Source organism: Galendromus occidentalis, unplaced genomic scaffold (assembly GCF_000255335.2).
Source record: "Galendromus occidentalis unplaced genomic scaffold, Mocc_1.1 scf7180000077284, whole genome shotgun sequence".
Classification (NCBI taxonomy): Eukaryota; Metazoa; Arthropoda; class Arachnida; order Mesostigmata; family Phytoseiidae; genus Galendromus; species Galendromus occidentalis.
Window position 1 is genome coordinate 526,823 of NW_003805272.1, and position 13,870 is coordinate 540,692.

Genomic DNA, 13,870 nt, shown 5'->3' on the forward strand with positions numbered 1-13,870 from the left:
GCTGCGTATTCCATATTCGCTCCAGAATACGAGTTGTTGGCTGACCTATCTGAGGAGGCTCGGTGTCTTAGCTTGAGAGGTCGATGTATGTAGAGTCATATTGCTCTTTTTGGTGGGCTCGATCCACCGGATCACTTTCCCACATCCGACGCTCCTCAGGAAAGAGTCTGAGTCTTCCGGCGGAATTCCGGGCTTCCACGCTACAAGATCCCCCTATATACATTCCCGGACAAGTGAGTGGGCGAGAATGTCTTCGCCCATAAACATGATTCTGGTCGAGCTGCTTCAAAGACTGCCCAAAATCCTGAACAACTGTGCTAGCCTCAATTCTGATGCCGTTCGACTTTGCGGACCACAAAGTGAAGCCATTTCCTCACAGCATCCAATGCTGCGCTGTCGGTACGACAACTTCCCTCCACCTGATCACCTTCTTTGCCCCACGTATTAGGTCTCAATCATCTATGATTATCATCCTCGAGTTTTCGGTCACTTCCTCTGTGCACGATCCTCCCTGCAGGGGAGGCACTGACCAAAGAGCTACCTACAGAGAACGCGGAACCATCTGACGGACGTTTCACGGAGATGCAGAAACATGCGATCCTCGCATGCGGAGACTTCCGGAGGCTGAGCGTACCTCACAGAAGAGACTGGGCTCAGTCAGACGAAGAGCACCCCGGAGATGATTATAGGCGACACCACTTAAATGTTCGAAAAAAAGGAGAAATAAGAAACATAGACACGCTAGACGTGCGAATCGCGAAACCGCAACCGTCAACGACCACCTGGGCCATCGTCCCTTATAAGTACAAGGGCCTCTTTCACATCTTAAGTGTTCTACAATCACCTTATGCGAGTCATTGCTCTGTTTCTTGCTCAGAGACTGCTGAATATGGGCCGGTGTATGCCGAAGCTCGCCGAAACCTGTGAACCAGCACCATGAGTCCCGTACACCCGATTGGCGGCGACCGGCCCGGTGACGGGCGCGCGGCTCGTCGCAGGACCGTTCGGGCGCGGGATCGCCTGTTCGCGAGACATTTGGCCGCGGGACCGTTTGTACGCAGGACCGCTGGGCCGCAGGACCGTTACAGCTTTCGTTCTCTCCGGAGTCGAGTATCCAAGCGCTTCGATTCCCAGCGAGAGCTTAATCTTGGTCGCAGGAGCAAAGGTTCTCGTCAAGTGGAACGTCCCCAACTTCTTCGGGAAAGCGTGCATGCGACGATCGACGGCATCAATAAAAACACGCGAAGTTCAGCAACATCGAAACATTTGAATCGAAGTCCAGAGCTAGAAATCTTCCGAACCCCTTTGTATTATAATCACCTAGAAGGAGGATGTTCGAGCATCCGACGATAGTCAAGTCTTCCCGCGGGGAAGACAAGCTTTGCCACCAGGGTTTCATGTATCCCACAGTTTTGATAAGGCCAGTGCCGATCAGAGCACCCAATTCTGGCCTTGTCAATTCAGACGGACATACAAGGTTCGTTTACACCGAGAGGTGGCCACCGGTGAAGTTATCGAGGTCTCCGGATCACACAAAGATCCCTCAGATGCGGCTGCCGTGGAGGTAGCTCATGACTCTTGAGTCAAGAGACTCCAACTCATCAAGCATGTGCAGAGCGGGGCGTCTACAGCCGTGTAGATGGAGTTCCTGCCGCGTTGTACTCTGGCCAAGCTAGTGAATCGTGTGAGGAAGGTTTAAACCAGTGCGCCTGCTCTACCGCTGGACCACGGCAGGAAAACGATCCTGGCCGAATACGCAACATACGAGTCGGCACCAGGACACTCGGTATCGTTTCTGATTGGGGATTCCGGGTAAGGCGATGAAGATTGCATCTTAACATTTGGTCTTCAGACCGTAGCTGAGTGGATCGGTCTGGTAGGGAAAATATACGTCGACGGGACATTCAGTTTATCACCAAAGCTCTTCCAGCAGGCATTTGTTGTTCTCGCACACTGGTGGGGCTCCCTCTTCCCCGTCTGCCACGCGCTCCTTCCGAATAAGAACCAGGCTACATAGACGCGCATGATCCTAGTCCTCCATACCGCTTGGCCCAACTTCAATCCGACCGAAATCTCTTTGGGATCCGAACTCGGCTTGGTCAAGTCCTTCAGGACCACTCCCCCCAATGCCGGGATGAACGGTTGTTTGTTCCGCTTGGTTGGAAACGTGGACGGAAAGTGGACGAATCTCGGCCCCATGGAACGCTTTAACCAGGACGCGGAGCTCATATTTGTTCATGAGGAGAGGGGCCACGGCCAGACGGGGCGCTCCGCCATGAGTCTCATACAGAAGCATCCAGCGTCCTTCCGACCTTGCAGTCGCGCGCGTATCCAGGCCTATCCTCCAGTCAGAAAGCGACAATGAGTCGCCTGGAAATTCGGTGAAGTCGTCTGGAAGCGATGGGAGTTCTGAATTCACGGCGTTTCCAGGCTGTCAGGAGTTTATTATGGCAATTTCTCAATCGTCGAAGTACAGATATCGGGTCGTCGAGTCAGTATGCTGGATGCGAGATAGCGACTGGGGGCCACTAGGAACTGGATGGGAACTGGACACTGAGAGTGTTCGAGAGGGAGTACCATCCGAGACCTTCCTGCGAGTACCTTGCTGAGATCTGACCTCTTTTTACTAAATGTACCGGGAGCCTAGGCTGAGAATGTGGAATCTGGTCTCGCTCGACCCCATTTCTTGTACCCTGCCTACAAGGGAGAAGGTTCATCGCTCTCAGAGGCGACGGTTTCGGAAAATGGTGTCACTCATTCCCTTCGCGAGGAGGCTACCGATGGAACGCGTCTTCAAGCACTTGCAAGTATTCACGAGGACACTCAAATGTATGTATCGGAGAGTGCGAGATTCCCTATTTTCAGCTAATTGTGGGGTTCCAGTTTCATTTCGCGAGGAGAGGGCACACCCCAGCAAGGTGATCCAAGAGCCCGCCAGAGAAAGCCCTATCTCCTCGACGGCTGTTGTACATGCTCTTTGGTGAGAAGAAGAGTTCGCCCAGAATTGCTGCCCAAACTTGCGGATGAGCTCGACAAAACGCTCTGTATCTCATATTCAGGCAGCGGGTTGGCGAAACAGTCTCGAAAGATTTCCAGTCGGGGGTAAATCCTCAATCATCGCCGCCGGCAAAGGCCGATGCTCAGGAAGCCGCTCCGCACTCATCTTCGTCCATGACGAGAGTATTCTGTTGATTACTTTTGCCAAGCTGCCAAAAGGAAGTTGTGTACTCCATCCTCAAGAACGAAAGGATAACCTACGGCCTTGGCCATGTCTTAAACGGACTCTCCCATTTTCGCAGAGAATAATCGAGAACCTCAGAGAGGGGAACGCACAGCTGCAGCAGGAGCTCCGGCATTCCGAGTAAATCAGGAAGTATTGTTTGCATTGGCGGATCGTCACCGGAGCGGAGAGTAAATAAAGCCTTCCCAGCCTAACTCTGGATTCACGTTCCAGGGTCTGAAAAATCACACGCCTTAACTCCTTTCCGTGAACTCGTCCACCGGGATTCCTCCTGAATATGAGATAGGTTCGCCGCGTTCCGTCGGGTCTTCTTGAATTCGGACCGTCGCGTTGTGGTATCTCTGCGAGATCGTCGCTTTTTGTTCCGGCGGTATGACCATCCTTCCGCCGTGCACTCCGTCGCTGATCCGGTCGGGTTCTTCTGGTGGTCGAGACGTCGGTGAGCCCGATCGAACATCGAGGTCTTTGTGTCACTCAATTTCCACGAGTTGATGGACCGAACTCGCGATACTTCCCCTCGGCTTCTGAGTCAAACTCAAAGGGCATTGTGTGATTAGCCTACGCTCCATATACGCTCTGAAGTACTCTTCTCAGAGCCATTGGTTAATTTCGACTCGGAGAACGTAAGGTGGATGCCCGGTTGATCCATTGGTCCCTCAGATCGCAGAGCTCTTCTTTCACGAAGTCCTGTTCCGTTCCCGGGAGAGCGAAAGCCATCAGTCTCACAGCCATTCTATATTCTGACAATCCGAATCGATTCCAAGAATCCTCGGCATAGGCAACGCGAAAATTGAAAGGGTTCGAGCTCGGAGTTGATCCTTTTGAGGGCTCTCCGCTCTGAGGATGAAACTCTGATGGGTCTTAGAGTTCCAGAAACCTGGTGTCGCCTGACTGCTCCGGTCTGCGTCGTCGGCAGGAATTCGACTCCTAAGTGATAAGTGACTATTCATGTTCCGGCTTTCAGACAGCGCTGTTCGAAGACTGGGAGGTCTTTAGAGTCCGCTCAGAGAAGTGATCCGGAATATCTCGCCGAACTTTTCCTACCGCTTCGTTCCCATCAACGCTCCGTGTCAAGCCATGGCCTTTCCCCTCCCTTCACGCCAGATATGTCTCCGGTCGCTGAAAGACAAGAAGGAATATACGAACTAACTTTGTCGTGCGCGCCTCGACAGGGGGTGTCTGGATGCTCCGAGCAAACGCAGTCGCCATCTTTGAACGGTTGGCTCTCCGAGCATCATTCATTTTCTTAATTTGTAGCTCGCAGCGATTCCACTTGCGTAAGTTCATCATCCTTTTCTTGGCATCGATGGTCGCTAGCTAAGACGAGAATGCGCTTCGACCGGGCGAAGATGTGAGTGGCCCCGCTTGGAAGATTTCTCCAGGATCAATACATCAAACGAAAGAGAGTTCCATTTGCGCACATCTTCGCCGATTATTATCCGCTCTCCTTGAGGTTCGCCGATATTCTTGGCGGGAGCCCCGAAAACAATAGTGTACATCGAGAGACCATCCACAGGATGAGAGAGGCTTCCCCAGACCTCTTCTGAACGCAAATGGGGCTGAAAGATCCCCTGCGGTGATGTGCAGCAGGTGATTAGACAGATTTGAGAGAGGGGAACTCTTCATTGTCCAATTTCGGATTATCGTTTCTATCAACGTTCCGATTCGTTTGAGAATAGGTGTCCCATCTGAATTCTCCAAAAAAAAGGAAGGACATCCCGTTTCACCGCGAACTTCTGACTCCCCTCACCGATAAATTCCATGACTCCTAATTTTATTTTACGCCTCGATCGCAGGAAAATGTGAGAGCCCGAACCTTTTCGGCGACTTTCTTCCATCGACATGGAGAAGTTACGCGCAAAACAGCAGCGCTCATGGAACGAAGTCACCGCCCGGCTCCGCCAGCTGAACGGAGGGAAGCGTCCTTATGTCGAAAACGAAGAACGCGAGCAGTTACTTCGGTGCCTTGGAGTCTTACAGAAGAGCATAAGGATCAAATCAGCACAAAATATGATTGAACGATTGGACAACATCACCCGTCAGCTCGGACTAAAATTAACCAAAGATCGGAAGAGAGTCACCGACAGCCAGCCCGTAGAATTCGAAGTCTTCATCAGCTCGGACATGTTCTATGTAGAAGTCATGATCGAGGCGAGTGGGCACGTTCGCGACGTCAAAATCGCTCACCACGGCGATCCGATTCGGTGTCCGGAGCTGTGCAGCGTGCTCCAGGCAAGCGATTTCGCAGCGTTCGGAGCTCATCTCGAAGGACTGATAGCTATTTATAAATTGAATTGTGATAAATCCATCAAGCAGAAGGCCTACGTGGCCTTGCAAACCCTCGAGAGAAAACTGCTCTCCATGGCGAACCATCAGAGCGAGATCATCGACACAAACGATCTGCTGTTCAGGTCGGCTGTCGGGATCCTCGTCCCCCGCATAGGCGGATTCCCAATGCAATTGACTTATTTCGTGTCTCCATACGACTTCGTGACCGAGACCGGCGAGCGTCTTCCGTCGACTCCTGAGTGCATTACGAAGAATAAAATCGGACGACGTGTCTCGATCTCGATCGAGAACGCCGAGCGGGTCCGAGCGCCCCTCGGTCACGGTCTTAACGTGCCCAGTTCCCTCGGACCGTCTTCGATCGCAGCTCCCAAGTCGCAGACTTTCCCCGTTCACGGAGCGTGTTACACCATGAAACTCTCAAGTGCAATGGCAATCGACGTCGAATGTCTCTCAAAGATCGTAGCCATCACCGGAGTCGAGTCCGTCGTCGTGGAGAGCCAACCCCTCGTGAAACTCATCACGAAAAGAAACCATACCGCAGCCTTCCACGTCAAGCTCCCCGATCAGGATCACAGCTACTACATCGCTGACGGAGGACGAATGGGCTCCATCGTAGAATCGATTCAATTTACTTCGTCGAAGCAAGTCCCTCCGATACTCGATCTCTTACGACATCAATGTTTTTTCAATTGTTTGATCGAATCGTGCGTGCGCGACTACGATCCGGAACCCGACGAGATTCGACCAGAGGTTTTCGAAGTCTGTCCGAATGGCCTGAACGCGGTTTGCGTCTCGTTCGAACACCCGCTGGATTGCGAGAGTCTCATGACTCTGGAGCTTCGCTTCGACAACATCCTCGATCCTGATCGTCACTCGATTTTTAAGAGCGACAAAACCAAATGTTTCACATCGGACGCACAGGTAGCGCAAGCTCTGCAGATGAGCTTCTCAATCCCGGTAGTGATGAGGAGTATTTTGAATAAAGCGATGGCCATCAAGAAATCCGCAGAGTCGCTCAAGAAGCAATCGAGCGACTCGTCAATGCTCTCCTTCGACGCCACCGCCGGACCGCAGCCGCAACAGGATTCCTTCTACGATCTCGAAGGCTCCAACGACAACATTTCCGCAGATTCCATGCGACAGAAACTCTTCGATTTGGAAAACTTCTGTCAGCAGGGGAATCCGAGCTTGAAACCGTCCGAAGAAGACCTCGGCTCCGGTCCGGATATCGGCTCTGCTCAGCAGCAGCAGCAGTATCGACACCCCCAGCCGATGGAAATCGTTGGTCATCCAGGGAAATCTTCGGATGAGCATGAGTCCTTCGATTTGATTGATGATAGCATGTTCTTCGATGCGGCCTACCCAACCACTCGCGAGCCTACCAACGAGGCTCAACGAAACTGTCTCGATCGCATGGAAACTGAACAGATCAATAATCACGAGAGTCAGTCGCCTTCGGCGTCGGGCGACCGATTCCGGTACAACGCCACGAATGTTCCTCTAGCTCCCCCCCAATTCGTCGACGCTAACGTTTCCTCGATGGGACGGCAGTTCGATCCGAACCAAAAAAACTTGCTGACTGGTGGGGATTCTAGTGAATCTCCACCATTGAGCAAAACCACGATACCGAACACGATCGCGGGAGGCGCAGTCCTAAGTGCGGTGCCAATGAAAGCGACCGACGAGCGGAGAGACTCAAAATCTTCGAGCAAAAGCAAGAAAAGCTCTTCCAGCCACGGAAAAAAGAAAGAACGCAGTTCATCGAAAGATCGTTCCTCCACAAAGTCTTCGGGATCTTCGTCCAAGTCGTCCTCGACGAAATCTTCGTCTTCGAAGGATAAGAAAAGGAACAGCGGCGAGGGCAGCGCTTCTCGTTCGAGTCTTGTTGCGGGTTTCGAAAGATCTCATCAGAACTTGAAAAGTGATTCATCCTTGCCGAACAACAAGCACTCGTCATCGGCGGACAAGCAGTTCACGGTCCGCCAGGGCTCGTCGGCGCAAGGGATGAAAATAACCATCGACAAGGCTCGAACGCCTGAGTGCGAATCGAAGAGTTCCTCGTCGTCGAAACATCATCGAAGTTCTTCGAGGTCTAAAAGTTCCGCCTCGACGACCCAAGCCTTGAGACAAGGTTCCTCCTCGGGCAAGCTTCCGCCAAAGCTGCCAGTCGGCGTACCGATGGTCGTCGACGACGAAAACGATGCCATTGATTTGGTGGAGAAAAGGTTACGAGCGCTCCATGGCGACGAGGCTACGATGAATCATTTCGCGGCAGCCAGAGCTTCAGCTAGCAGTCCGTCGGTCAGCAACAGGTTGTTCGAAGATGCCTTCATGGAATAGTATGGGTCGTCCACGTTCACGGGGATCCGATTTTCTATATACGCATGTCCTAAGCTCGGAAGATGAATGATGTAAATTATTTGTATTCATATCTGCGAGAATAAACTATGCTTCTATCGGAATTGGAAAAACGTGACTCTCTTTCCTTGAAGGTCTTGCGACCAACTCAGGCTTTCCGAGAATTTCGATCTTCCCTCTTTCAATCTGAGACCCATCATGTATGTATCGATGTAGAGCAAATTTTACGCATGCTGGGAAATTTTGCCTTTATTCCTGCAGAAGCTATCATCGCGCGGGAGGTTGTGTGGCCATCGATCCCTGCTGCCGGAGGGATATTCCTCACGGAAGTGCAGGTACTCGGTCTTGATCCTCCTGGGCACATTTGCTCTATGGATCCGTCCTCGGACGCAATGTGAATAAGAGTGCTCGGGACGTCAGACCTTGGCCGTGCGGTACAGCCCAAAAAAGCTCGCTCAGCCAATTCATTCCTTTTCGAACCCGTCTCCCCGATTTCCGGTTCCCTCCGCGAATTTAGGCGTCGGGGTGGGCAGCGCTCGCTTCATCGCATCGAGTGCAGATTGGAAGGCGTCAGTTAGGTAACGTTTGATGGAGAAATCCAATCCTTTTTGAATATTGTACGTCAAACAATCTTGGAGGAGAGATTGCTGTTTCCCCTGCAGATCGAGAGCCTTGAAGGTATTCCTCTCGAATTTCGGTTTGTTCAGCCTAGAGAGGGTCGGGGAACAGAATCATTACTCTCAAATTGAGCTCTTCGAATCCATCGAGATATATCGCGATAGGCTTATTTGGGAGCTCGGGGAGCACACAGCTCGCTCTGGCATCTCCGATCCCTCTCAACAGCATGCTGCTCACTGGTTTGCAATCGCGACTTACATCATTGAAATGATTTCCTCCACATTTTGCTGCGCTGACGCGTCCTGACAGATTCGGACATGGAAAACGAAATCTGATTTCGCTTTCAACGGCACCTTTGAAACCCTTCCCAGGAAATCGTAGCCTGAAACGGTCGCCGAGTACTCGACCTCGATGGGCTCCGTTTCGATCAAACAAGAGAACTGAAAACGGAGCGAGCTTAGTTTTTCAAACCATTCGTCGTCATTCACGTAGAATCGGTCTTCCGTCAAATATCGAAGAACTGTACGCAAATCATCGTCGCCAGGAACAGGAAAGTCGCGCGAGTGCCGTGGTACGATTATATGTAGAAACTCACGGAGACATGACCCGCAGGATGCTCTCGGGTCGATCTGCACTTCACTGCCTTGAAAGTGATGGGACCCTTCACAATGCCTTCTGTGACAGAGGCGTTGAGGTCTCTTCCGACAGGTGCAACTCGCCCAGTGTATTCTCGAAGGATTATGCATGAGAAGTTGTTGAGATTCGATTCCGATTGAATCATATGATGACGTAAATGATCCTTGATCAGGGACCTCATGTATTCTTCGGCTTCAAAAGCGGTGTCTTCTGCGAGCACGAGATTATGAATTCGATATTGGCGAGCGCTTCTTGGTGCGTTCCCCTCTCGACCCCGTCAATATCAGTCATAAGATTCACGACCGGCATAGATAGTGATCATCGTCCGGACTCACCGAGTACACTGTCTGCGATTGCGCGCACGGTCGAAATCGCCGCAGCGTAGGTCAGGAGGATTTCCAAGTTCCTCATTTTGAGACGTGTGGGTTCCGTCCTCAGCGACTTGAGAATGAACACCAAGGCTCCTGATGGAATAGGCCTTGTTTGATTCCCTCAGCCGGACTTATTCATACCGCTGCTCTTTCTTCTAAGCTAATCAACTGAGCGGACCGTAAGTCCCGCGAGACGTAGTTCTCTGAAACGAGCGAAAACCATTCCAAGTATGATGACGCGAAACCGCCTCGAGCACTGCTCACTCAGCCATCAGGAGTGATCGTGACTCGTTCTTTCTGATAGGATTACGAGAGACCATGAGTTGGAAATTCTTTCTTAAGAATTTGGAGCATTCGAGGATCCCGAGATGAGTACGTGAGACTCCATTCCTCGATCAATGTTATTTCGTGCATAGGGGAGTGATTCACTCGCTGAGACTGTTTCGAGAGAATTGGAGTTTCTCAGCTGTCGGTTTTTCTGATCCCAGGCGGCGCAATCACTAAGTACAGTCGATGCTTCGAGGAAACGACTCCGAATACCCGCTCGCCGATCTCGAGAGCGAACCGTCATTGCTCCGTCGGATATTTTCGGCCTCGCATTGTCCGATCCGATCGCTCTCGGCTATCGAGAAAGAATTATTCTAGTCTCTTGGAAATGTTATTTTATTCACGCCAAAGAGGCTCTCTGGGTTTGCTCCAGAATTTATGATACAAATACTCTTGAGGCTTCGAGACCGCCGTCGGAGTGACCAACTGGACCCTTCATCACTCAACAGTCTATGATTGATCCGATTCCAAATGCGGTTCCGGAAGGTCGCGATCGCTCCGGCTCAGGGCGTCGCCCAGAAGGCGGAGGAGGTCCGCTTCTAGTGCTTTCTTCAACTCCCGTCGGATTCCCGAGTCCACGCATTGAAGCAGACGAGCTCGACGAGCAGAGTTGAAGCCGAAGGTCCCCACTTCGAGGTCGAAAGTTCGGGTGCTGAAAACCGAATCGTCTGACTTTCCTTCTGGATAAAACACGGGGAGGCGATCACAGGAATGCCTTCTTTGTTCAACTCACATCAAGGGTAGGATCTCGGCGATTTTCGGCCGCTCAGGAAGCGATTGCGTCATGGTGACGGTATAGAGGTGCTTCACCTTGGCAGTAACCAGTTTACTGGAATGTGTGCCCTTCAAATCGAATCCAGTAACATCTGCCTGGTATTTAACACGGAGTTGCTCAAGCACCATCGTGCAAGTCAGCTAGAAAGAGAAGAAGGCTCGAGTTCATAGACGATCTCAACATCGTCAGCGATACTGACGTATCTCAGAGCGTGCTCATCTTGAGCAACGGAGTCCACGGAAGGGGAAATCAGACTCTACACTCACGGAGACGCCATTCATAGGCTCTTCCGCTGACGGCCTGCAATTCAATGTCTTCAAGGCATCGACTCCCCCGTAAGTTCCGGAACTAAATGTGGCTCGAATGTCTCGGTGAGTCGGGAAGAAGCCGAGGAGAAGGTCCCTGGGGATGTAGCAGGAGAAGTTCTTCATGGGATACTCATCTTGGGCCAGGGACGTCGGAAGGTACTTCTCTAGCACGTCGTTCATGAATTCTTCGGCTTCAAGCTTGGCGCTCTCGAAAACTGCGGAGAAGACGTAGCAAGCGTTTGAAACTTCAGTAATCAGGCAGACGATCGGTACATCCGTAAAATCCTCAATACCCTGAACTTACGATCATCCTCTTGAGCGAAAACGCTGCAAGCCAGGAGAGCGAACAAAGCGATCGGAAAGCGAATGGACGACATGCCGCGAGCCGTGCCAACCTGAACGAGCTGCAATCCGCTTGTTTGCAGCCAAGAGAATCGAGCTGTGCTTATCTTTTCAGGAGAAAGGGAGATTTTGATGACGGAATCGACATTCTGTGTGTTTTGCTCTCGGGCTACTCTCCGTAATTGTCGGTGTCGTCGGTGTACGTGATACCCCGGATTCTTGGGGAGGCGATCGGAGTGATCATGTCGAGGTGAGACTGTCGATCATATGGACTGGTATACGGCGATTCTCATTTTGGGACTAGAGTTATCGAAACTTTTCCGCTTGGCCGATTCCGATCCTTCAGTGTGATACCTCTTCGACGCTAATGCGATTCAAGATTCGATAAGAGCACGGAGTCAATCAATACGAGGCTTGAATATGATCGATAGAAGAAAGATTTTCGTACCGAACGGAAAGTCCGGAAGGTAAACGCCAGCATATCGCACGGTATGTGATCGAGGTGTACCACCTTATCTGATCCCTCATGTGATCTCTCATAATTCGATTACTGCCTCGATGCTGGGATTTATCCATGGTGAGAGCACTTGAGATGTTGAAGACCGATAGCTATCGATCTCAGGCGCTGCGCCGGCGCTGCTCATCACCAATGGAAGAAATCAAGTACACGATCGCGCTGCTCATTTCTCGAGGTCCCCTCACGATGCCAGTTTCAACTCACGGAGGGCAAGAGTCGAATTTCCAAAGAGTGAACAGAACCCGTCTTCATGTTCTCGATTTTCTTACAAAGGCCAAAGGAGGCGTCTTCATTGAGTGAGGTAGAGAGGGATTCACTGTCTGTTGACCTTGTGACTTTCTTCCTCGAGCGTGACGGTATCTCCATCGTCCGTGACATAATCTTCCCCGACCGAAGTATCATCCGTCGCGGCCGTGAATGCATTCCCTCCGACCGTAGATTCAGTCTCTCCGACTGTGGATTCATTTCCTCCGACTGTAGATTCATCCCCTCCGACCGTGGCATCTTTCGCAATGAATGGCTGCGGAAGATCTGCTCCATTTCGACTCAGAGCGCTACTCAAGGCAAGGTAGAGATCAGCCTCGATGGCTCTCATGAGCTCTCTGCGCACGCCGGAAACGGCGCATTCTTTGAGGCGTGCGTGACTGAGTTTGTCCAGACCGATTCCCCCGAAGTCGAGGCTGGGCTCGACGTCACTGGAAGCCAATGGAGTAGTTCGAATCCGCTCATGCAAAGTTTCACCGCACAACTGCCGGTATCTGACTGGTACAATACCATACACACATTTCCGGCATGATCTGGCTGACGACCACGTCGTCCGGGAACGTCTGAGTGAAAGTCACGCCGTAGATCGCGCTCTTGATGTGACCAACGAGCAGTCTCCGGGCACGCCTGCCTCTTTTGTCGAGTCCCGTTGCCAGCATTTTGTAGGAGAAAACCAGGTGGTTCAGCTTCAGCGAGCACAGCAACTGAAGAAATAATAGATCATCGAAACTGCTCCATGAGGCGAGACCTAGAATTGCCGGAACCGCAGTAAAAGAAACATGTTCCGGTTGAAGAATCAGGAGATTGTGGGAATGCGACAGAAATAGGTAATTGATATTTCGGATATTCACGGAAAGAGTATCGAGGGACGTCAATTCGGAAGGGCCGCACTCCACTCTTGTCAGGTCTTTCAATCCGTCATAGCCTCCGTGGCTGAACCTTGCGCGAACATCCTCAGATCGGGAACCGTTGAGGCCAAGCCCATGTCTCGGTGTGAGACACGAGAAATCCTCCAGAGGTGGCTTGAGCCCGGACAGGCGTACCGGAAAATGTCTGCCGAGCAGCTCGTCCATGTATTTCTCGGCATCCCGTTTAGCATCGCGGAGCACTAAAATTGAAAATTTCGTGGCTCGCTTCCCTCTCAGCTCATTCATACCTTCGTATATCGGGAGACGAGTAATTTTCCACGAATCTGACTAACGCTTGATCGTTTGAGCGGCAAGGTCCACAGTTACGAAGGTCGCGAACGCTACATAGAAGAAGAGAGGAGTCATGCTGCGAACCTCGAAGATTAGTCCTGTTCACCGGCCAACGGATACAAACCAGCCGCGCGGAGCTTGCTCACTCCTTGATGGAAGATAGAATGCGGGATGCGTCTGGAATAGAATATCCCATGAGTCCTACCATGCGGCGATTATCATCGAGAGACCCTGGTCCCGCGTGATGGTACCGACCGACAAGAGCTCATGATGATGACGAGACAAGTCCGTTCGAGCAGAGCATACCCAGGCTCAGAAGGGTATCCCATGGCTCTCGCGAATAAACGGATTCCGACCCAGTATTCCTTGGACATGACGACGTCGGAACCCAGAGAAATCGCGATCCTACCCGGAATCGGGAGGCACCAGAGTTCTAAAGTCTCGTTGCGATCCGCGTAACGAGACACCTCAGCGGTGGAGGCGATTCGCTCTCCCGTCGGTCGCATCGGGACCCTCGGACCTTGTCGCCCGATCCGGGCTCATGCGCCTCCGGGATCCTGGAAGCTAGATGCGAGCGATTGACTCCTCCTCTTCGACGGCTAATTCCCTCAATCCGCCAGAGTCA

At 51.8% G+C, this 13,870-nt stretch overlaps 3 protein-coding genes across 3 annotated transcripts; 1 reads left to right on the plus strand and 2 right to left on the minus strand.

The window, feature by feature from the left end:
* Positions 1 to 247: 247 nt before the first annotated feature.
* On the plus strand, positions 248 to 7,870 carry LOC108864095 (mediator of RNA polymerase II transcription subunit 1-like). The gene is made up of 2 exons (XM_018639043.2): positions 248 to 359; positions 5,049 to 7,870. Exons 1-2 carry the CDS (start codon positions 248 to 250, stop codon positions 7,868 to 7,870), a joined length of 2,934 nt encoding a protein of 977 aa, XP_018494559.2.
* Positions 7,871 to 8,112: 242 nt separating this feature from the next.
* On the minus strand, positions 8,113 to 9,617 carry LOC100908076 (uncharacterized). Its single transcript, XM_003742083.1, has 4 exons — positions 9,478 to 9,617; positions 9,102 to 9,352; positions 8,765 to 8,946; positions 8,113 to 8,596 (listed from the first exon to the last, which is right to left on the minus strand). Exons 1-4 carry the CDS (start codon positions 9,551 to 9,553, stop codon positions 8,353 to 8,355), a joined length of 753 nt encoding a protein of 250 aa, XP_003742131.1. The 5' UTR covers positions 9,554 to 9,617; the 3' UTR covers positions 8,113 to 8,352.
* Positions 9,618 to 10,158: 541 nt separating this feature from the next.
* Positions 10,159 to 11,313, minus strand: LOC100908216 (uncharacterized). The gene is made up of 4 exons (XM_003742084.2): positions 11,228 to 11,313; positions 10,882 to 11,138; positions 10,574 to 10,755; positions 10,159 to 10,492 (listed from the first exon to the last, which is right to left on the minus strand). The coding sequence occupies exons 1-4, from the start codon at positions 11,298 to 11,300 to the stop codon at positions 10,291 to 10,293; spliced, it is 714 nt and encodes a 237-aa protein (XP_003742132.1). The 5' UTR covers positions 11,301 to 11,313; the 3' UTR covers positions 10,159 to 10,290.
* Positions 11,314 to 13,870: the final 2,557 nt, after the last annotated feature.

What these genes read in the sequence shown, in the direction of transcription:
- LOC100908076 (XM_003742083.1), bottom strand. Translation starts at nt 9,553, where the DNA reads ATGAGGAACTTGGAAATCCTCCTGACCTACGCTGCGGCGATTTCGACC. An exon ending in AATCGCAGACAGTGTACTCG is followed by an intron (nt 9,353 to 9,477) that starts GTGAGTCCGGAC and finishes TCGTGCTCGCAG; the next exon opens with AAGACACCGCTTTTGAAGCC. An exon ending in GAGGAAATCATTTCAATGAT is followed by an intron (nt 8,597 to 8,764) that starts GTAAGTCGCGAT and finishes GACCCTCTCTAG; the next exon opens with GCTGAACAAACCGAAATTCG.
- LOC108864095 (XM_018639043.2), top strand. Translation starts at nt 248, where the DNA reads ATGTCTTCGCCCATAAACATGATTCTGGTCGAGCTGCTTCAAAGACTG. An exon ending in TCGACTTTGCGGACCACAAA is followed by an intron (nt 360 to 5,048) that starts GTGAAGCCATTT and finishes GGAAAATGTGAG; the next exon opens with AGCCCGAACCTTTTCGGCGA.
- LOC100908216 (XM_003742084.2), bottom strand. Translation starts at nt 11,300, where the DNA reads ATGTCGTCCATTCGCTTTCCGATCGCTTTGTTCGCTCTCCTGGCTTGC. An exon ending in TTTCGCTCAAGAGGATGATC is followed by an intron (nt 11,139 to 11,227) that starts GTAAGTTCAGGG and finishes TCTTCTCCGCAG; the next exon opens with TTTTCGAGAGCGCCAAGCTT. An exon ending in AGCCTATGAATGGCGTCTCC is followed by an intron (nt 10,756 to 10,881) that starts GTGAGTGTAGAG and finishes TTCTCTTTCTAG; the next exon opens with CTGACTTGCACGATGGTGCT.